We start from the raw sequence: 21,654 nt of genomic DNA, 5'->3' as shown, positions 1-21,654 counted from the left end.
TTTATTTAACTTATCTGCTGCCCACTCTACCCAAAGGTCTCTGGGCGGCTTACAACAATTAAAATACAATGAAAAGATAAAGCAATTAAAATACAATTACAATATATACTCTAAAAATTGCCATCAGGACCCACAGTTGATATTATTTCAATTAAAAGCCTTCTGGAACAGGAAGGTTTTGACCTGGCGCCGAAATGTCATCAGCGTCGGCACCGGACAAATCTCAATTAGGATGGTGTTCCATAGTCTGGGGGCAGCTGCCAAAAAGGCCCTTTGTCTACAAGCCATCCCTCTTACCTCCTTGAGGGACGGCTCTTTCAGGAGGGACCCCTGGCTAGATCTTAACTGCCGGGTAGGCTCATATGGAAGGAGGCGGTCCTTCAGGTATCCAGGGCCCAAGCCATTTAGGGCTTTATATGTCAAAACAAGCACTTTGAATTGGGCCCAGGCAGCAACTGGTAGCCAATGTAACTTATACAGAATCGGCTTGATATGTCCCTAGCGGCCACACCACTCACTAGCTGTGCAGCTCGATTCTAGACCAGTTGCAGTCACTGGATCGTCTTCAAAGGCAGCCCCATGTAGAATGCATTGCAGTAATTTACTATACTTTCAGTCTCCTTCCAAGGGTATTCATGCATTTGCATGAAGGAAGTTTAAGTAGTTTAAATCACATAATGCCAATAACTTATACGAGGCACAGAAACTCTGAGAAGGAAGAAGTAAACCAGTGAAGCCAGCTGTGGGTGTTAGAATTCGTGGTCATTATGTTAGCAAAGTTAGGTGAACATATGGCTATGCATTAAAAGTAGTTGCGTAGAATGCTCATAACAAGGCAAAAGGAAAAATGGATCTTTATGTTTCCAGGAAATCAATACAAGTTAAAACAAGATAAAAGCTGGAGCTGGGTGCAAATTCTCCTACCCCAGAGCTGATCTTCATGGGTGGGAAGGTGCTGAAAGCCAACATGGGGGCACCCTCATGGCCATCCATCCATTCCAGAAAAAAAAGTCACAGAAAACAATACAGTATCCTAGAAGAAGCTGAAAGTAATCTAAGGAGGAGGTGACCTAAAGGCAAAAATCTGCAAGGTATCACTTAAAAAGAACCAAGAGAGGCTAAGTTGGCCAACCTCTGTTTGGCTGTTATTCATCCATAAGTTATTTTAAATACAAGGTTGCTGCACTTATATTGGAATTTGGTCTAATTACAAAACCCAGGGCCTTTTTTAATGCTTTGATCAACTAAACACGATAGTATACACCCAAGACAATTGGAAATTCACTCTCAATGGCTGAAATCAAGTAGTAAATTATAACTAGAACAAGACCATTGTATCCATGTGGACCTGTTGAGTTAACGCCTCATTAAGTTCAATTGCTTCAATGGGCCTACTCTAGCTGCAACCTATTACTGGATTCCAGCCAATAATTCATAAATTAAGAGACAATTTCTAGAGTGTAATAAAATTATAATACATTGTGAGATGTGTCACATGTGCAGCTAGTGTTAAGTGGCAGTAGCTGGTATTCTTGCATTCCCTCATTCTTCCCTCCCATATTTCTTGGGTGGCCACATGAAAAAGAGGGCCTCTGGTGGTTGTATGATTTGGGGAGTAGGCACTGCTAGAGACTCTCTCTCTCTATAAACCGGTGCCTACATAGGTCTAATTGTGGTTCTTCTTTCTCAGGAATTGTTGCCTGCTTTTGAAGTACGTAGATTGATTCTCTGTTGCTTTGCCTCTCTGCTTTTTGAAGTAGTTTTTAAGAGTTCTGTGAGGCTTTTGGAGAGCTAGAAGATATGGAAGGGAAACCTAAAATGAAATAACCCTAGGAGGCATTTCTTTTCATGTTATATGAAAGCACTGGTATGTATAAATCATGGAAATGAAACAGGTGCTCACTAAAGAACAGGAAACAAAAGAAATACAAACATTTTACTGTGCACATAGCGGAGAGACATTCATACCAATGGGGGGGGGGGTTATCATCGACCAATGTCAGCTGCAACCACAGGCTCATTGAGAGGCAGAACTAGAGCTTAACACCGCCTCTCAAGAATGAATACCTCCTGTCTAGAATGAGTCTGCAGCACCAGCCACAGCTGGTGACGTGTTTTGCTGCTAACTATTGGCACACAATGAAATAAAAATCTGAGGATTATTTTTAGTCAATATTTGTGAATATTATAAATTTGTCACAAGAGGGCTGGAGTTAAGATGTCTGGGGGAGAACCCAAGGAGGCATATTATTCCAAAGATCTCTATATTTATAGAAGGATAGAGAAGGGGGGGGGAGTATTCTTTTGTATCTTTTCTGGCAGATAGTCCCGGCTGAGTAGCTTCACTCAATAGCACTGAAATATCTCTAATAGCAGCTGATGCCAAGTACTGTACTGGTGTGTGGAGTGGGGGGGTGTGTGCTATTTAGAAACAAGTCTATGAGGCTCTTGTACAAAGTTTTATATCTTTCTCCCCTCCTTCTTCATTATGAGATCATTTACATGAAAATGCACTCTTTGGTTCTTCTGAGTTCAGCAGTGCCTGCAGCTTATATTTTCCCACCTGAAATCCTAAACGCAGTTTGCTTTATTATAATGGGATGCTGTGGGAATGATTAGATGACAAAGAGAGGATTATAAATTGAAGTGGCAGGAAATGTGCAGGAAGGAGAAAAGAACTCTAAAATGAGGGAAATCTCCCCCTCCGTTCTCATTAGACAACCTTGGTCCCATTCCAGATGTATTGGACTACAACTCACGTCATCTCCAGCCTCGTGCCTTGGGACAGCAAAAGCGCTAATCCGGGAGGGAGATCTGGAGGCTGCAGATTCCATACCACCTATTCCAGTCAATGGGATCCTGCTACAACTAGCGGGATATTTATTTCAACTAAGTATGAGTGATTTACATGTTGGTTTTACATGCGAATTTTGTGATCTTATCTAATACCTTTTAAATAAGTTTTCAGCATTCCATCTGAGTCTGATTGGATAACCAGGAAGCAGAATATTGTACATTGGTTTCATCTACATTCTGTTTTCATTGGATCAAATGCTGGGGGATTTGATCCATTGAAGTGGTTGCTGGGGGAGAAGGGAGGCTGAGATGAGCTAAAAGGTCCGCTTGGGACTGGGGCAGTTTCTAAGCTCAAACGAACTCGTTCATTTCTGCCGGAATTACAGCAAGCGTTGCCCCTCTTCCCTCCCTAACTTTTCTCCATTACCTCAATTGTGACAAATGTTTCCCTAGTTTAACCATGCAAACTGGGAATGATAGGTGTCGCAAGCCAAGACAGCTGGAGGACACCAGGTCTGTGAAGGTTGCCCTTGTACCACTATAAAGTGTGTGCATGGAGACACACACATAAAAGATAGTATCTAAATCCTACCCCCCAGTTTGGAATTGTAGTCCACTTTCTGGACTACAATTCCCAGAATTCCCATGGCACTTCCAGTGGAGGTCCAAACAGGAACATCTTTCACTCCTGCAAGAATGCCATCAAGATGAAATTTAGAGATGAAGTAGTTTGGCTTCCCCATAAAAAGTCCCTGCCGAAGGGTTCCCATCAGTGAAGGGGTGATAACATGGGTGGGGTTCTGCACATTTGTTGTTTAGTCATTAAGTCATGTCCGACTCTTCGTGACCCCACGGACCAGAGCACACCAGGCCCTCCTGTCTTCCACTGCCTCCCCAAGTTGGGTCAAATTCATGTTGGTCGCTTCAATGACACTGTCCACCCATCTCATCCTCTGTCGTCCCCTTCTCCTCTTGCCCTCACACTTTCCCAACATCAGGGTCTTTTCCAGGGAGATTTCTCTTCTTATGAGATGGCCAAAGTACTGGACCCTCAGCTTCAGGATCTGTCCTTCCAGTGAGCACTCAGGGTTGCTTTCCTTCAAAACGGATAGGCTTGATCTCCTTGCAGTCCAGGGGACTCTCAAGAGTCTCCTCCAGCACCACAATTCAAAAGCATCAATTCTTTGGTGGTCAGCCTTCTGTATGGCCCAGGTGTCACTGCCATACATCGCTACTGGGAAAACCATAGCTTTGACTATGCGGACCTTTGTCGACAAGGTGATGTCTCTGCTTTTAAGATGCTGTCGAGGTTTGTCATCGCTTTCCTCCCAAGAAGCAGGCATCTTTTAATTTTGTGGTTGCTGTCACCATCTGGAGCCCAAGAAAGTAAAATATCTCACTGCCTCTATATCTTCCTCTTCTATTTGCCAGGAAGTGATGGGACCGGTGTCCATGATCTCAGTTTTTTTGATGTTGAGCTTCAGACCATTTTTGCGCTCTCCTCTTTCACCCTCATTATGAGTTTCTTTAATTCCTATTTAAATGATTCTGCACATAGCCGCCCCCCAACATGTAAAAGATGGACAGATTCATGCAACATGAGTTTTTTCCTGGTCTTAAATATTTTAGTCTATATATTAGACAGAACAGCTTGGAGAGAGGAATTTTCGAAGAGTACTTACAAATAATTTTAAGCTCGAATTAGAAAGGGAGATAAAGTTACCCCAGCTATCCTTTCATCTTGAAATAATATCTAGCCATTGATACAAGTGTTCAAAGTGTCAATCATCATCATCCTAGAATTACAGAGCTGGAAGGAACCCTATGGATCATTGAGTCCAACCCCTGTTAAGGATGCCCGGTATGGAATCAATCTCCCAACCTCTGGCTCTGTAGCTAGATGCCTAAGCCACTGAGCTATCCAGCAGTTCATATACATTATATCGTTAATATATAAACACTTTATAGATCAGTGGTTGCCTTCATTTAATGATTTCTTTTCCTTTGAGGTCACTAGGGGGCTGGATGACAAAAGAGAGTAATTACTGCATTTGACACGTCTTGGATTTATGGATCCAAGCCCCCTCACCCCCTTCCCAAACTCCTTCTACCTTGAGCAAAACAGTAGACATAGACAGGCAACATGGATATATACAATGTTGGCTTCTAGATCAAAGGTGGGCAACTGTGGCTGACAGGAGTTGCAGTCAAAGTACACCATCACCCATCCATGCAATAGAAGTTATCCTTCTCCTAGAACCAGTGTGGGCAATTTTGGTGGGTATGGGGCTTCTTTCTCTCCCCAGAAGTCATGATAGCCCTTCCTCTGATGGCCAATTTGAGGGAAAAATGGAACTTCCAAAATTCAATGACCAACCAGGGGAAGCTGCCACATTTGGGGGACTTTTCCCCACTTTGTCCTGAATTCCCGCACCAAAGTGTGAAATGCCCCTTAAAATATAACTCTCGTTTGTCTTCTTATAGTGGGTCATGTGGATTGCGGAACTGAGCGACATCCCCAAAAAAATAGTTTAATCCTGTCTGCACCTAACAGGGCATGTGCTGCCCACCCCTGTCTTAGGACTATAGCTGGGTAAGGAAAGAATTTGTCTTCTCTAGACATGTCTCTGCATCCCTGCCTGGAAGAGGGCTGGCTTCAGACAAGCCTTGGCATAAGGGGCTTGTCTAGTGGGGCCCTAACTAATATACCTAATAGCCTCCCTTCAAAATACCTGTCAATACTGTACTGATACTGCTCTATCTGACAGTAATGGGAACTATTTTTGTCACCCTTTGTGTCCCAATGAAATGTTATGCCATGCAGGCAATGAGATATTTAAATGGCGGTCATCTAGCTGCCATTTTTAATGGTTTTTTTTTTAATCTAGTACAGAAGGCACTGCTTGGTACACTGGGTTCCAGCTGCTGACTGAGGACGGTGAAGAGAGAAATTCTGACAGAGGAACGTTCACCAAAGAGCCTGTGGTGGTACCACTGATTAGAACACTGGAGGCCTAGGGCTTGGGAGAGCGTAGCTCAAGACCCCAGTTAGAATCTTGACACTCACTAGGTGAACATAACCAGTTACACTTTGGCGTACCTCACAGGGTTGTTATGAGGATAAAATGAGGCACAAGAGAGCCATGCTTTGCCAGCTCAAACTGACTGGAGGAAATGTGAAATATAAACAGTGGTGAAGAACAGCCACAGCTTACAAGGTCAATACTCTGTGACTTTCTGAGTTACATGACATCATCCGCCACCTCTTCAGGCTCTGTTGCTTCCTTTGAGCTTAGCTGCAGTCGTCAAGCTAGTGGCGAGAGAAATGGCTTTTCTCAGGAGCAGTTTTGTAGCAAACCATGCCTGCAATAATGCAAAGTGTTTGAGTGTGGTTTGGCCTTGATTGGGCAGTTAAGGGCCACTACGTTTACAAACAACCTGCTCCTCAGCTGTTGAAATTGACCACTCCATGTGTCTGGATTTCTGGACTCTCTTTATGAGGCGGGGTGACTATGGGGACTGTCAGTATAAGCATGTTCACTTCTGTATTTACCACTGGATATAAAAGTAACTTGTACACATAAAGTGACATCAGGCTCAAGCAAGAATCAGTATTAAAATCCTTCAAATATCTGGGTCTTAGGCTGTTTCAGAATACTATAGTCTATAAGGAGAACATTGAACTGGCTGAGAAATAGATAGCACCTCTGCTTTCACAAAGGAGCCATATGATCTTTATACGTATGCCACTCCTATTTGGCCTCCACTCTGGACCAGCTGAAGTGTCCAGGAATTTTTCAAATGTATTCCCCCATTGGGTTCTTGTTCTGATTTAAGCAGTTCCTCTTTTTTAACGCAATTAACCACAGAAGACAGGATATCTTTAACAGAACATTTACTATCTTCAGAAAGGGAAGGGTGTACAAAAACTTCTGTAGGTCCGACGGGACCATTAAACATAGGCGAACCAGCCCACATCATAGGCAGTCCCACCTGTATAGTTCTCTCCTTCAGTGCGGTGACATCCCAAATCTCTCCCAGTCGTTCGGCTTCCTCAATGGGGTGCTCCTTACTGCGCATATGGTCCCACAGCATGACATGCCCGCTTGCCTTTGTGGGGTGTCTCTCCAGTGGGGGTGGGTTTCGGATGGACCGCTTTCCTCCAAGGACCCTTCCCTCTTGGACAGACATAGACCATCCATTCTAGCGGGTCTAACTCCTCTAACTGGACTTCTATGCCTGTCACTCCACATCCGTGTGAGGGTCTGCTCCCTCCATCACTATCCCTTTCTTCCTTCTTTGGGAATGAAGACACCTATGGCCCTTCTTCTTTGTCTTGTCGTTTACTCCCTTTCTCTCTCTCTCTCCCCCCCCCGTGTTTATCCACTCTTCTGAACCCCAGCTCCCCTTCTTTACCGCCTTTTCCTCCCACTCTGTTGTCATCAAGAAACCTTCCATTACTGACTTTTCTCCTCCTCTCTCTCAATAAATACTGGCAGTAGAAGTAACCTTCTTATCTCTGGTGGCACATCATCAGTTAATAGAACTAACAGCAGAAGGAACAACTTATGAACCCTGCCTCTGGTTTGATCTTAAGATAACTACAGAGCACTGTTAACAATGCCAGAATCATTGCTAGGAAATATCTGTAGTTCAGTGGTAGAGCACAAGCTTTGTAGGTAGCAGTAATCACATGTAGTTTGAGGCATATCCAGGTAGGTCTTGGAAGACCCTCCCCCTGAAACATTAGAGAACTGAGGCTAGTCACTCCATAAACACCTGAGATGGCTGGAACGAGGACATGACTTAATATAAGCTTAATATAATGGGAAATCTACATTTTCTTGATACTGTGACTCCCAGAACCTCTCAGCCAGCGTGGTCAGTTTTGAGAATTTTATGCCAAAAAAGAAAAAGTAAAAAAAGAATCTGTCCAAAGCTCTGGGGATTAGGCATATTTCTATATTTCACCATGGAATTCTGTAAATCATAAACTGCCATTGCTATTAGTTCTGCATAAACATAGAGGTATTTGCTGTCTTCAGAAGTTAAAGCCTCTTCAGACTGAAAGGATCTCCATCTTCTTAGTATCAAGGAGAGGAATTTAGGAATGGCCTGGTTGATTCCTCACTTGCCTTTTCCAGTCTCTTTGTAGGGATTTCTCTTCCTCAACAACGTGGTATAAGCAGGCTTAACAGGGGACTGGTGTTCCTTCATTCTCTCGACCTTGGCCTACAACCAGTAAGTCCTCATAAACAACTTACAGTATATGGTAACCACAGGGTAAAAATGTCTTCAGCCATTTTTAACCGTGAAAATGAAGAATATGTGTGAGGTGGTCCCCTCACCTAGTTTGAAACTTGGCTTCACCTATGGTCTAGACTCCTTGGCAAAAAGAATCTGACCAGTGGCCACATTGGCTGAGATTCTTAGAGGTACCATCTAAAAAAATAACTTTTTGAAGCTTTGGTCTGGAGATGGTTTTGCCCCATCAGTTATGGTACAGTCCAAATGGGCACCGCATCTGAACTAAACGTGACTTCTGGCCTTCCTAGTGGATCAGCCTGAGGTGCTTACTGAGAACACAACTGATACCGCAAAAGCTGACAGATGTAACTTCAGATTCTCGTAGTACAGTAGAAGCTTTGCATTCCTGTTCTGAGATGTGGCAGGTTTTCCATTTCATTACAGAAGCTAGGAAACTGAACTGAGAGCAAATGGGCCACCAAACTATTTATGGCTTTATAAATTATACAAGACATCCTCTATTCTACTGAGAAATAAACAAGCGTCTTGTGTAAATGACATTAGCTCTTGGTTTACTGTTGTGGCTCTATGGGCCATGATTCTAAAGCGCCTAGCCAGCTGCTGCCTTTGGGAGCCACCATGCTACCTAATATAATCAAAAGCAACAAATAATCCCATTAATGCAAAATGCACGCCAGTCACAAAGAGCTTTTTACTTTTTATCACACTTAATAAAGTTTTGAATTTACATTTTATTGGCCTCTATGTAAACAATAAAAAGATGGCTGCTGTTGGTTGCAGAGTTTTTTAAAATGATCATTTCCTGGTATGTGCTAGTTTTATTTTGTGGGTAGGCTGAAAGTCTCATCAACCTCAATATAGCCATCCATGTGCAGAAGACATTTGTGGCTTGCAGCATCAAGGCAAGTGAGATAAGCTCCTCAAGGGAATGTGCTGTCTTCTTTAAAAAAATACATCTATATTTGAATCAGAACATTTGTCTCATTCTGAAAGTTAAAGGAAGGTATGTGGTCTTTCTAAGATAGAGGGCGGGCAGGTTAAAAGCAATACAAATTAAAAGTTTTAGCAAGGGATAACATGAACACAGTGCTACAATGACCATCTGTGATATACCCCAGCATGCTTCCCAATGGTGCAAAATCACTTTGCTGTTCCAAATTAGGAAATGAGCAAAAGTAGGAAACTATGGGGCATGCTTTGATGGTACAGGATACGGCAAACTTATGAAAGCTTAAACAAGTCTGGATCTAATCAGTGGTTAGATGAGAACTTTGGGTTTCCTATCAAGTTCTTTCAGGTTGCATGGTTGGGTATAAATGTAATGTTAAAAAAAAGCTGATCATTGGAATGCATATCCCATCAGTCCTAACCAGAACTGACCATGGTCAGTGATGATAGGAGTTATAATCCAACAAATTGTGTATTCAGGTATTATGAATTCTGCATATACTCAGCACAGGTGGAAAGGAGTTTCCTAGTTCTGCCACATATAGACACATATTTCCAGTTCCTCTCCTACAAGCGGAGGACAATGCATCCGAAGAAGAGCTCCATTTCCCATGGCCTACAACTAGTAAGTCTTCACAAACAACTTGTATGGGTTTGGTAAACATAGGGATCCTTGACACATCCACCTCGTTGGTCTTGCTCCCAATCAACCGATCTGCGTAGGTTATACTACCTTGGAGGAAATATACATCCATCAAGACTAGTAGTCACTGATGGCCCTATAGGTAGCTTATTAGGTAGGGGACATCCCCTGAAGGTTTGAGGTAAAGCCCTCCTCCCATCTTTGTCCACAAGCCCCCTTGGATGGTCTTATCCCCTGTGAATTTAACCAATCCCCATTTAAAGCCATCCAAGTTGACAAGCACCACAACATTTTGTAGCAGTGAACTCCACCATCTAACTACACCCTATGTACAGAAGCACTTCCTTTTATCCATCCTGATTCTTCCACCTGCACTATTATGAGAGGAAAGCCTCTCCTTACCCACTTTATCCATACCATGCATTATTGTATACATCAACATAATGTCTCTCCTTATTTGCATTTGTACTTGTTACATGCCATCAAGTCATCTCTGACTTATGGTGACCTTATGGATGTGAGATCTCTAAAATGTCCTGTCCTCAACAGTCCTACTCAGCTCTTGCGAACTCAAGTCTGTGGTTTCTTTTAGGGAGTCAATTCATCTCTTATTTGGTCTTCCTCCTTTCTTGTCGCCTTCCACTTTTCCCAGCATCATTGTCTTTTCTGGAAAATCTTGCCTTCTCATGATGTGCCCAAAGTAGGACACCCTCAGTGTCAACAGTTTTGCCTCCAGAGATAGTTCAAGCTTGATTTGATCTTAGGACCCACTTATTCTTCTTTCTGGCAGTCCAGGATACAGTATCTGCAAAACTCTTCTCCAGCATCACATTTCAAATTAATCAATTTTTTTTCTCTGTCAGCTTTCTTTACTGTACAGATTTTACACCCATGTATGGTGTTGGGAATACAAGGGTATGGCTGATCTTGATCTTCATCTCCACTGGCACATCCTTACACTTGATGATGTTTTCTAATTCCTTCATTGCTGCCCTTCAAGTCCAAGCTCAATATCTCTCCCCATGCCCCAATGTCTGGATAATTTTGGTTGACTCTTCCCACACCTTTTTCAGCTCTACTGTACTGTAGCTCAGGTGCAGTGGCCAGAATATAATGGTGTATTCCAGCTGTGTTTGCCCCATAGATTTGTATAAGGGCAAAATGATATTAACACTTATATTTTCATTTATTTTCCTAATTATGCTCAACGTGTGTGTGTTCAGTGCCCTCAAGTCAGACCCAACTTAGAGCAACCCTAATACAGTTTTAAAGGTAAATAAGATATTTAAGGGGGGGGAGTTACCGGCTCCATTCCTCCCAGTCTTTCCATGGCTGAGGAGAGATTCAAACTCTTCTCCAGAGTCCTACGTAGTCCATCACTCTATCCACTACACACCACACTGGGTATCCCAAGGCCAGTACATGACATGCTTTTTGTATAGTAGCTAAGCAATAGGTAAATTATATTTTCATGTTATCTATCTAGCAAACCCCCAAGATCCCTTTCTTTGGATCCCACCACGGTATATTAAAGTGGCTAATATTCGTTTGAAATGGAACATTCACCCCAATGCACTCAGGGAGCTTGACATTTGCAAAACCTCTACAGGATTGCATTGTAAAACAGTCAAAGCCTATAGTGAAATTAAGAGACCGCACACCCTGATCTTCTGCTTGTTTATTTGGAAGTAATTGTCTCTCACGATAAAGAAATGCTTACTCTCAAGTAAGACTATATAAGGAAGACAGGTTTATCCAAATTAACAAATTTGTGACCTTTGTGAATGCACAAAATAGATTCACAGCCCAATCTTGTGGAAATGTAGGCACGTCTAAGACTGCGCTCTGATGCACTTACATGCGAGTAATCTCCTTTGAACGCAAGGGGATTTACCTCTGAGTAAAGTTTTACGTAAAAGGACGGCCAGCATCGGCGTTCAATTGGGCAGAGTAGCGCCCCATTGACAGAAGCGGAGTAAGCTCGGGTTCCGTACAATGACGTCACATCCAGTGCTGCTCAAGATGGCGGCATGCGGTGGGAATAACCCGCCTGCGCCTCGCTAACCTATAGATTCCGTTCCGTTTTCACACACCGCCAATAGACTTACCCGGAAGATTTAGAAGGAAGGACGTTTCCTGCAGGGGGAAGTTGCATGGGCTGAAGGGTGGAAAGGTGAGGTTTTTCAAGATTTTTTTCGTCTTGATGGAGCTGAGTTTTTTTCGGGGGAGGGGGAATTGTCCAAGGAGGTGTATATTATAAGAAGTAAAAATAAGAATAGTGATTCCATTTGGGAGGTTGGGTTCGTTGTGCTCTTATCAAACTCAGTTACTTGTTTCCTATCTTCGCCTCTCTAGTAATTTGACTTCTGTCTTTTGCAGGCTTTGTTAGGCTCAAAACATTAGGAATACGTGCTGAATAGGAGCTACTGCTCTTAATGTGCCCTAAAGTCACTTTGCAGTTACGGCGAGTAGGTATTACTTCTGCGTAAATACTGTATGCATGGCAGCCTCCAGTAGTTGCCTCCTTGTAGACCCGTCCTTGGGGGGGGGGGGAGCCCTTTTTCAGCCCATTTATCTTTTTCCATTGCTAAGATCATCTTTTGCCTCAAAATCCTGTAATTAGGCTTAACTCTCTATTCGTTTTCATTTGTCCCTGAAAGCTCACAGTAAAAAAAATAAAATAGAAAAGTTAGTCTTTAAGTTGCCACCAGTTATATTGTATCCTTTAATTTTTATTTTGTTTTCACCTATATTAGCTTCCACTCATGCTGTGTTTCAAATTTCTACACATTAAAGTTTTGTTTCTCTTGTATTTATCCCATATCCAGTCTTGCTTTTTTTAAAAAAATCATTTGCAATCTTTTCCTTTGTTTTTCTTAGCTTGCTGTACTGTTCACTACTACTTGAATAGTATTCTGCTAAATATTTGGCAGATTGTGTCTTTCTCTGTTTGGATGTATACATGGTATAAATTAGGGTTGGGTAATTTCTGACTCTCCTGCTTTTTGGATATCAGCTTCAAGCCTCAGCCACCTTACTACTAAGGGATTAGAAAAGTTGTAATACTGAACAGCCAGAGTCCCAAATGTTCCCTGCTGGTGTTATAAATACTATAATGTGTCTGGTTCAGAGTAGTAAACTGTAAGAACAATACTAAAACTACGAGTGAGAAGGATCTTGGAATTGTAGATCACAAGCTGAATATCAGCCAACAGTGTGATGTGGCTGCAAAAAAGGCCAGTGCTATTTTAGGATGCATTAACAGAGTTATAGTCTAATACTGTGACTAGTTCTGAACACTGCACTTTAAGAAGGATGCCAACAAATGAGCAAGTTCAGAGGAGGGCAACAAGGATGATCAGAGAATTGGAAACCAAGACCAAAAGAACTGGGGATGTCTACCCTTGAGAAAAGAAAACTGAGGGGAGATATGGTAGCATTTTTCTAATACTTGAAAGGTAGTCATACAGAGGAGAGGCAGGATCTATTCTTGATCATCCCAGAGTGCAGAACATGTAATAATAGACTCAAGTTACAGAGGACCAGATATTAGTTGAATAGCCAAAAACACCTTAACTGTTAGTGTGGTATCACAGTGGAACCAATTACCTTGGGTGTGTGTGTGAATGTTCCAACACTGGAGGCATTCAAGAGAAATTGGACAACCTTCTGCCAGATCTGCTTTGATTTCTGCATTGAGCAGGGTGGTTAGACCTGATGGCTTTATAGGCCCTTTCCAACTCAATTATTCTATGATTCTATGAAAACAACATAGAAAAATGTCCAGAAGAAGCTAGTGAAGATAATAAGTGGTGTGGAAAGTTTTGAAGTAACTGGCCGCGTTTAAGCTGAAGAGAAGATTGAAAAAGCACAGAGTCCTTTTCAAAAAGCTGAGGAGCTGCCACGTTGGAATTTATTTCTTGCTATTTATTAGTTGTGTTTATATCTTACCTTTCCTCAAGTGAGTAGAAGGTGATATGTATCTTCTACCCTGCCATTCTATCCTCCTAACAATCCTGTAAGGTGGGTCAAACAGGGAGACTAACTTTCTCTAGGTCACCCAGTGAGTTTCATGGCCAAGTAGGGATGTCAACCCATGTCTCCAGTGTCATAACAGTCTAACCATTAAAGCAGCTGTCTGTTTTATTTTCCTGCATTTTGGCCAAAATCCACTCAAACGAAGTAACAATTCAGTGTGTATCCAAAAGAAATTTTCAGAAACAATTGAAAACATAATTTACACATAGGATAAAACACAGCAATAAAAGCAGAGAAATAGTCCAATCATTCATCTGGATGTCAGATTACATGTCAAGGGGCTGCCTGTGTAAAACTGTGTCTGCGGTTGATGAAAGAACTAGAGAAGGTATGAACTTAGCCTCTTTTATTAAGATGTTCTAAAATCTGGGCGCAGCCATGGAAAAGTTGGAGAGTTGTTGTGCGCCACCCCAAGCCATAGATCTGACTTTAATGGGCTTAGAGATCAATCTTGTTTAAACTCCATAAGAAATTCATGGCTAGTGGTAAATAGTTGTGGGACTGGTTCAGAAATCTGGAAGGCTGGAGATTCTCCATATGGTGCTCCAAGCTTGGCAGGAATAATGGGAGCATTGGTATAACCCATTTGGAAAGCACCAGGTTGGAGAAGGCTGATGGAGGATTAAATAAACAGAAAAAGAGTCATTGCCCTGAGGAGTTTACCATTTCCCAGTGAAAAGGGGAAATGACCATGGCTGGAAATAGGGCAAAAATAATAATGGGAGAAAAGGAGACAGTTAGTCCTCTTTTAACCTGAGGCTGAGAACCAAAGGGTAGCGCTACAGGTTGGGCAACTTGTGGCCTTTTGGATGTTGGTGGACTTCCAGCTCCCATTAGCCCCTGGCAGTAGTGCAGGTTCCTTTATAGAGTTTTTGAACTGTGCCATATAAAAATATTTCAAAGTGATGTGCAATAGATTGAAGCAAATATACAACCGTCATAATAAAAAATGAATACCTTAATAAAACAATGACTAGAGTGTAGTTAAGAAGTACTTACCTGGACAGAAAAATGTTCAACAAGAGTTGAAAACAGAAAAGGATAACCTGAATTGGAAACAAAATTCTGACTTAAGTAATAGCTTTATTGGTATTTATTTTCAATGATACAATAAAGGTATTATTTAACCTAGACTGTTGTTTTGGGTCATTAATCACAAGGCTGTTTTTCTCCATCGGTAGGACATTCCACAGGATGGGAGCAGATGCACTAAAAGCCCTGCTTCTCATGGACTTTAGGTGGGTCTCAGACCTGCGTGGAATCATCAAGGATATCTTCTCATAAAACCTTGGTCACTAGGCAGGATGGTAGAGTAAAATGTTTGTGCTCAGGTATTGTGATCCCAAGTGATGTTGTGTTTTGTGTATCATTACCACAACCTCCAGCCTATCTCAGATGGAGTTGTGGTTCATCTCAGGGTGCCTCAGGTTGCTCTTACGTGGCTCTCAGCAAAGTCTTAAATATAGGTTTTGCAGGAAATGAAGAGAGTCATCAAGAAGTCTTTATAAGAATCTTCAGCTTTGTAACATGTCAGTGAAAAACAAGAGGTAACTCATAAAATACTCGGCATGTTTGAAAGGAGAATACTGTACTTAAAGAGAGGGAGTAGCTGTTTTGTTTAAATTGCTTGTAGCAGAGCGGAATGCATTAACACTTCACTATTTCCTGCTTTTAGTAAAGAGAATCCATGCATAGGCTCAGGTGGCCAGTCTGTACTTAAAGATGTCATCCAGCCTTTCCAGTTATGCCATACGGATGGCCCGCCTCAGTGCTCGCATATTTGGAGAAGTTGCTCGGCCAACTGATTCGTCATCAATGAAAGTCGTGAAACTGCTAAGTGAACCGCCCTATGCAAAACGGAAGGAAGTTTATGATTGGTATCCACCCCACAAAACCTACTATGGCCTCATGAAGAAGCTTCGTTTCTATGGCCTCTACAGGTAAGCCAGGCATGTGCTATGTGGATGTGATGAAGAAAAAAGAGCAGGCTGAAAAAAAATAGAATGAAATTTAACAGGGATAAGTGCAAAGTTCTATACCTAGGGGGAAAGAATCTAAATGCACAGTTACAAGATGGGGAAGACTTGGCTCAGTAATTCTACATGCTAGAAGGATCTTGGAATTGGTGTAGATCACAGGCTGAATATGAGCCAACAGTACAATGAGGCCTCAAAAAACGGCCAATGCTTTTTTAAACTGCATCAACAGAAGTCTCCATCGCCTGAGAAGCACTACTGCCCCTCTATTCAGCACTGATTAGGACTCACAAGAAGGATGCCAACAAACTGGAACAAGTTCAGATGAGGGCAACAAGGATAATTAGGGAACTGGAAACCAAGACCTATGAGGAAAGACTTAAAGAACTGGGCATGTCTAGCCTTGAGAAAAGAAGACTGAGGGGGAGATATGATAGCACTTTTTAAAATACTTGTAAGGTAAGTCATGCAGAGGAGGGGCAGGATCTGTTCTTGATCATCCCAGAGTACAGGGCATGTCATAATGGGTTCAAGCTACAGGAAGGCAGATCTAGCTGAATATCGGGTAAACTTCTTAACTGTTAGAGCAGTATGACAATGGAACTAATTACTTGAGGTGGTGAGTGCTCCAACGCTGGAGGTATTCAAGAGAAATTGGGCAACCATCTGTCAATCTACTTTGACTTGGCTTCCTGCATTGAGCAAGATGTTGGGCTTGATGGCCTTATAGGCCCCTTCCAACTCCATTATTCTATGATTCTAAGGACCAAGCACCACACATAGTGCTGCCATAAAAGTGTCTTGCTTTACTTCAGGCAGAGTGGTAGGAACTGTATATTTTGTATACACTAGCTTCCAAATTCAGTGGTGCTTCACTTAACGATGTTAATTCGTTCCAGCGAAATCGCTGTAGAAAATTAAAAACCCATTGAAACGCATTAAAACCGGGTTAATGCATTCCAGTGGGCTAAAAACTCACTGTCCAGCAAAGATCTTCCATACAGCGGCCATTTTCAGTGCCTGTCTAGCGAGGAATCTGTCCTAGAAAACAGCGGGGGGTCATTTTCTCCAGCCGGCGGCCATTTTGGATTCCGACAATCAGCTGTTTGCTGATTGTCGTAATGCAAAAAATCGGTTCCTGAAGCAGGGAACCGATCATCACACAGCGGATTTTGCCCATAGGAAGCATCGTTTTGTGATCGCAAAAAAGACATCATTAAGCAGATTCGTCGTTATACGGGGCAATCCTAAAGCGAGGCATGACTGTTCTGGTATTTTCAGTTCAAACATAGCTGGACAATCTAGCCTCATATAGCAGGATAGTCTAGAAACTCCTTCAAATTCTGGCCTAGACCCCTGTCATCAGCTAACTTATACATGGCTTTAATTTTGAAAATAATCTTAGAATTGCAGGGCTGGAAGGGACCTTATGGATCTTTGAATCCGACGCCTGTCAAGGAGGCACTGTGGGGAATTGAACTCCCAACATCTGGCTCCATAGTCAGATATCTAAACCACTGATATGCCAGTTATTTCTTGCAGAAGCTTAACATTTGGAGAACAGGCTCTCTTATTTCCCTTCCTCCTCTCTGATCTGAATAACAAGGGCCCATTTAGCAGTTGTAAAACCTGCTGCTTACTCCTAGGGGTAAGAGGGGTTTCCAGTTTTAGAAATTCACCATTTCTCAAGTTTAGAATTTAAAACAGTGGTAGGAAACTATGCAGAAAACGGGAGGGGGGAATGCTGGAGTGGTAAATGGAGCATTGTGACCTGGTGCTTCGCTCAGAACTTAGCTCCTTTGCTCCTCTCCCTATCCTATCCCCAGAAAGAGAAGGAAGAATATAATACTCTGAGGCCCAACTTGCTGCTGGCTGAGTCCCAGCAATGAAAATTATTTTCCCTACCCACCTCTGGTAGCTTACAGAGAAAGGGGAATGTGGCTGCATCAAAAGTTCCTGCTACCTGGATTCTGCCCTTCTCTAGGTGGAGGATGCGCCTATATGCACAGGCACACAGTGGCCAAAATCCCATTGTTTAGGGTAATGAGACTAGTGAATCAATTCCTCTCTAAGCTCCATTGATTCAAATGGGCCTATTCTAGTTGTGACGTACTACAATAAAGTAAACCACAACTAACCTAGGCCCATCTGAACAAAATTGAATTTACAGAGAAGACTCATCAAATCCCCACTGATTCAGTGGGCCTACTCTGGTGGAGCTGACTACAATAAGTAGTAGGATTTCAGCCAGTGGGGCGCGAGAAGCAGCGTGGTGCTACACAGAATCAAACATCAAGGGTAGATACTCGTAAGACTGATATTAGTCCACGGAAATACGAAAAGAGGTGCACCTCTAAGTTCAGCAGGAATCTTTTTCAGTCTGGGAACTTCAGAGCTTGAGGAGGTAGGGAAGAAACAGGAAAGTCCAACACTGATCCCAACACCAACATAGGTTTAAAGAAACCGCCTATCTAAGCTCAGATGTGACAAGAAACTGCGGTTTGTTTGAAACCAGAAAGAGCTGCTTATGATCTCCTGCTGGTGTACAACAGGGGGAAGCATCTGGAGAAGAGATGGGATTTTTGTTTTCATCTCCCCCAGGAGATGAATACAAATATTGCCACCACAGGTGGCTGGGCCAATTGGATCCTCCCCTCAGAACCAGGCCATCCACTTACTGCTTGTGGTGCAGCCATTATTGTTCGTGCCGTGCTAATTGCAGAAATAGCCCAACCGGGGCTTCCCCACCTCCCTGTGCTGCTGACCATTCGGCTCCAGCCGGGGTCCTTCTGTGGTCGTCACGGCACAAATAACCACGGCTGCACTGCAAGCGGTGAGTGGACAGCCTGGGTCCAAGGGGAGGGACCAATCTGCCCAGCCACCTGTGATGGCGCTACTTCATCTCCCCTGGGAGACAATTGCGAAGATCCCCTCTCTAAATTCTGGAGAAAGTCTCCCAGGGGTGGTTTGTACCATGCTGGTGTGGGCAGGCTCCAGACTCTGCGTATCATTTCTTAGGGTCCCAAGACCCTCCAGGAGCTAGAGCAGCCCTTCCAAGTGTGTTGGAGAGCAGAATTGTCCCCCTCAAGAGGCCCAGTTCTCCCATTTCAAGGAATATTTGTAAAGTTTCTTTTTTTAAAAAATGTGGGAAGGTCTGAGGTGGCAAAAAAAATTAGCCTTGGGGGCTGCATGATTCCCACCTTCAGCGTAGTAGGAAACGATGGCTTTCTTCTAGGTTTAGACCACATCACACCAAGGTTGCATAGATGGAATTGAGAGCTGTTGAACCCTGCCATGTTGACATGCAGGCTGACTTCAGAACATATTCTTCTAATAGACAGTCGCTGGTGCTATTTTTAAGCCTGAGATCATGGCCGTCCAGGTGGTGTTCTCTGGGCTCTCAGGAGAAAATGGCAGAGCTGCGCCCCTTCATGCAGGGGCTTCCCTTTGGCTCTGAAAGATGTAAATTATATGTTCGGCCATTGCAAGCTTCTCTTTTAGGCAGGTCTCTTGTTCAGGGGGAAAAAAGCCCACAAGGGATTACACTTGCTTTTCAAAAATACATTTGGCTGTAGGCAGCAGGCAGTTAATGGGGGTGGAACGAAATCAAGGCCTAAGAGGTAGTTCATGAACGTTTTAATGATATTAGCAGCTGGAAGGCCTTGGGCAAATGATAGTATCTTGCTAATGGACCAAAGGATCAACTAGGAAAGGTAAATCAACATTAAAGCTCTAATATGGTGCAGGGCTCTTTAATCAGAGTTGGCTTTATTAAAAGGCATACTTTGATCTTGTTAGTTTAAGCAGAATCCTTACTGCAGCCAGACAAGATTTGTGAAGAGACTACTCTCTCGAGTCTGATTAAAGCCTTCCCTCCAAATATTCCAGGCTTAATAATATGTCCTTGTCAGAAAGCTGTAGGTTTCAGCAACATGTAATGAGGAAAAACAGCAAGTGAAGCAGGACTTTGCAGGAATATGGAATGCAAAGAATTTTCTTCCTTGTACAGTGAAGTCATACTTAAGTACAGTGGTGCCTCGCTTAACGAGCACACCGTTTAACGAAGAATCCGTATAGCGATCCCTTTTTGGGGATCGCTATACGGATCAGCCCCAATCGCTGCACTCGCAAGCAAGGGGAGGGCGCGAAAACACTGATAGGGGCCATTTCGGGTCATCCGGCGGCCATTTTGGAGCCGCCGATCAGCTGATCGGCGGCTCCAAAATGGCCGCCGGACGCGAAAACATCGCTGGAGGGGTAAGTTTGGACGCTTATTGGAATGCATTAAACTAAGTTTAATGCGTTCCAATAGGCTTTCCTTACCCGCACAGCGATGTTTTCGTATAGCGAAGGTTAATCCGGAACGGATTAATCTCGCTATACGGGGCACCACTGTACTGTATTATTTTCGTCTTGGATCTTCACATATACAAACCTGTTTCTTGATCCAGGGCTTGTTATTTCCTGAAATGCATTCTCTCCACTTCCTTTCAATGAAACTTTGGTTTCTAGCCCTTTTCATGGTGAGAAGACAATTTGAAAAAAATATAAGAAGCATTCAGCAAAGTGGCTTCTGTTTCCTGCATAAACATGCAGAGCTGCATTACATTAAGTCACCAATTCACCTATTTTATTCATGATTTCCAAATATTAATAGTCCGTTTTCGCACTATAATAGCCTTGCTGGTAATCTGTCAAATCTTTTTGAGGGTGAGCAATAAATAACAGTTAGAGATCGGCACGAACTGCCAGCTGGCAGTTTGTGCTGGTCTGACCTTCGGATAAACGGGTTTGGCGGTTCCCAGTCCCACTTTCTCCAGTGGGTACACAGTTTAAAAAGCAAGTTTTAAAGGTGTCTAATATGCAAACGTTGAAGCTTGCTGCTGGAATTTTGGCATAGTGTACTCCCCTCTTTGAGATTTGTCATATCTCCGGATCTCATGTAAATCAATGCAAAAACACATATGTTGTAACTGTTTTGGTTTCCAATGCAAGGGGATAAGATGCTTGCAAATCCACTCAGTTCTGGGGAACAAGTAAAATTGGGTGGGACACAGGTCACTCTGGACCAAACTGAGGTCTCTTTGTATGCCCTGAATTGGCCTTCAAATCAGATCAGAGAACCCTTGCATAGCCCTAATTATAGCCAATATTAATTACTGTGAATAGACTACAGCAAATTAAATGGTTGTAGATGGCTTTTGAATAAAAATTCAAGTAACATTGCAAAGGAACAAATTCCCAGAGTCCTGGTTGCACAGCAAAGAAATCAGTTTCTCCAGTTGTGATCTCTGATCAGAGTGAAATACTTGCGATTTCTGAGCAAGATACACTGATGAGCAGCTTCTTGTCTAGCCAAGTCTAGCACTGTCTTCTCTGGCTAGGTCAGAATGACACCATCAGTACTGGACTAGGCACTCCCGTGGTCTAATCCAGTGTAAGACAGCTTCCTGTGTTCCTAAGCACATTTGCACATTGATCAAAATGGGCAAGCCACCGCTTGAATTTGTGGGTTGAAAAACTTGTACCTTTTGGGTGCCTTCACTGGCCCTCTGCCTCTGTCCTTTTCGTTTCAGAGATGAACATGAAGATTTCAAAGAGGAGATGAAACGCTTGAAAAAGCTGCGTGGAAAAGGACCCCCCAAGAAAGGAGAAGGAAAGAGAGCCTTGAAGAAGAAAACATAGTATTCTATGTCCAGTGTATTTAATAAAACAGTTGGAACTGACGGTAGCCTTTCAGTTGAAAGGGGAGTTTCTATCTCCCTTCCTCCTCTCTGATCTGATGATTTGGCTTGGGGTAGGGAACCTGTAGTTGCCCCTGCCCAAATATGATATTTAAACTAGGGGTGGGAATTGGATAGTTTGCAGACAACACATGATACACACGTCTTCTGAGTCCCCTCTGTAAAAAGCAATCTAAGAAAGGGAAATGAAGATCATACCCCCAGAAGTTTTGAACAGTGGACAGTCCCACCCTTCACGCAC

At 42.9% G+C, this 21,654-nt stretch overlaps 1 protein-coding gene across 4 annotated transcripts; it reads left to right on the top strand.

Moving 5' to 3' along the window:
- The first annotated feature begins 1,787 nt into the window (after window positions 1-1,787).
- MRPS33 (mitochondrial ribosomal protein S33) lies at window positions 1,788-21,395 on the top strand. 4 transcript variants are annotated; one of them, XM_020800505.3, is made up of 4 exons: window positions 1,788-11,828; window positions 12,035-12,123; window positions 15,369-15,633; window positions 21,246-21,395. In XM_020800505.3, exons 3-4 carry the CDS (start codon window positions 15,416-15,418, stop codon window positions 21,352-21,354), a joined length of 327 nt encoding a protein of 108 aa, XP_020656164.1. In that variant the 5' UTR covers window positions 1,788-11,828; window positions 12,035-12,123; window positions 15,369-15,415; the 3' UTR covers window positions 21,355-21,395. The 4 variants fall into 4 exon arrangements, with proteins under 4 accessions (XP_020656164.1, XP_072856054.1, XP_020656163.1 ...); XM_072999953.2 differs by having other exon boundaries at window positions 11,673-11,828; window positions 12,035-12,127; XM_020800504.3 differs by lacking the exon at window positions 12,035-12,123 and having other exon boundaries at window positions 11,675-11,828.
- The last annotated feature ends 259 nt before the right edge of the window (window positions 21,396-21,654 follow it).

Source organism: Pogona vitticeps, chromosome 5 (genome assembly GCF_051106095.1).
Source record: "Pogona vitticeps strain Pit_001003342236 chromosome 5, PviZW2.1, whole genome shotgun sequence".
Taxonomy (NCBI): Eukaryota; Metazoa; Chordata; class Lepidosauria; order Squamata; family Agamidae; genus Pogona; species Pogona vitticeps.
This window is presented reverse-complemented; position numbering and strand designations above follow the sequence as displayed.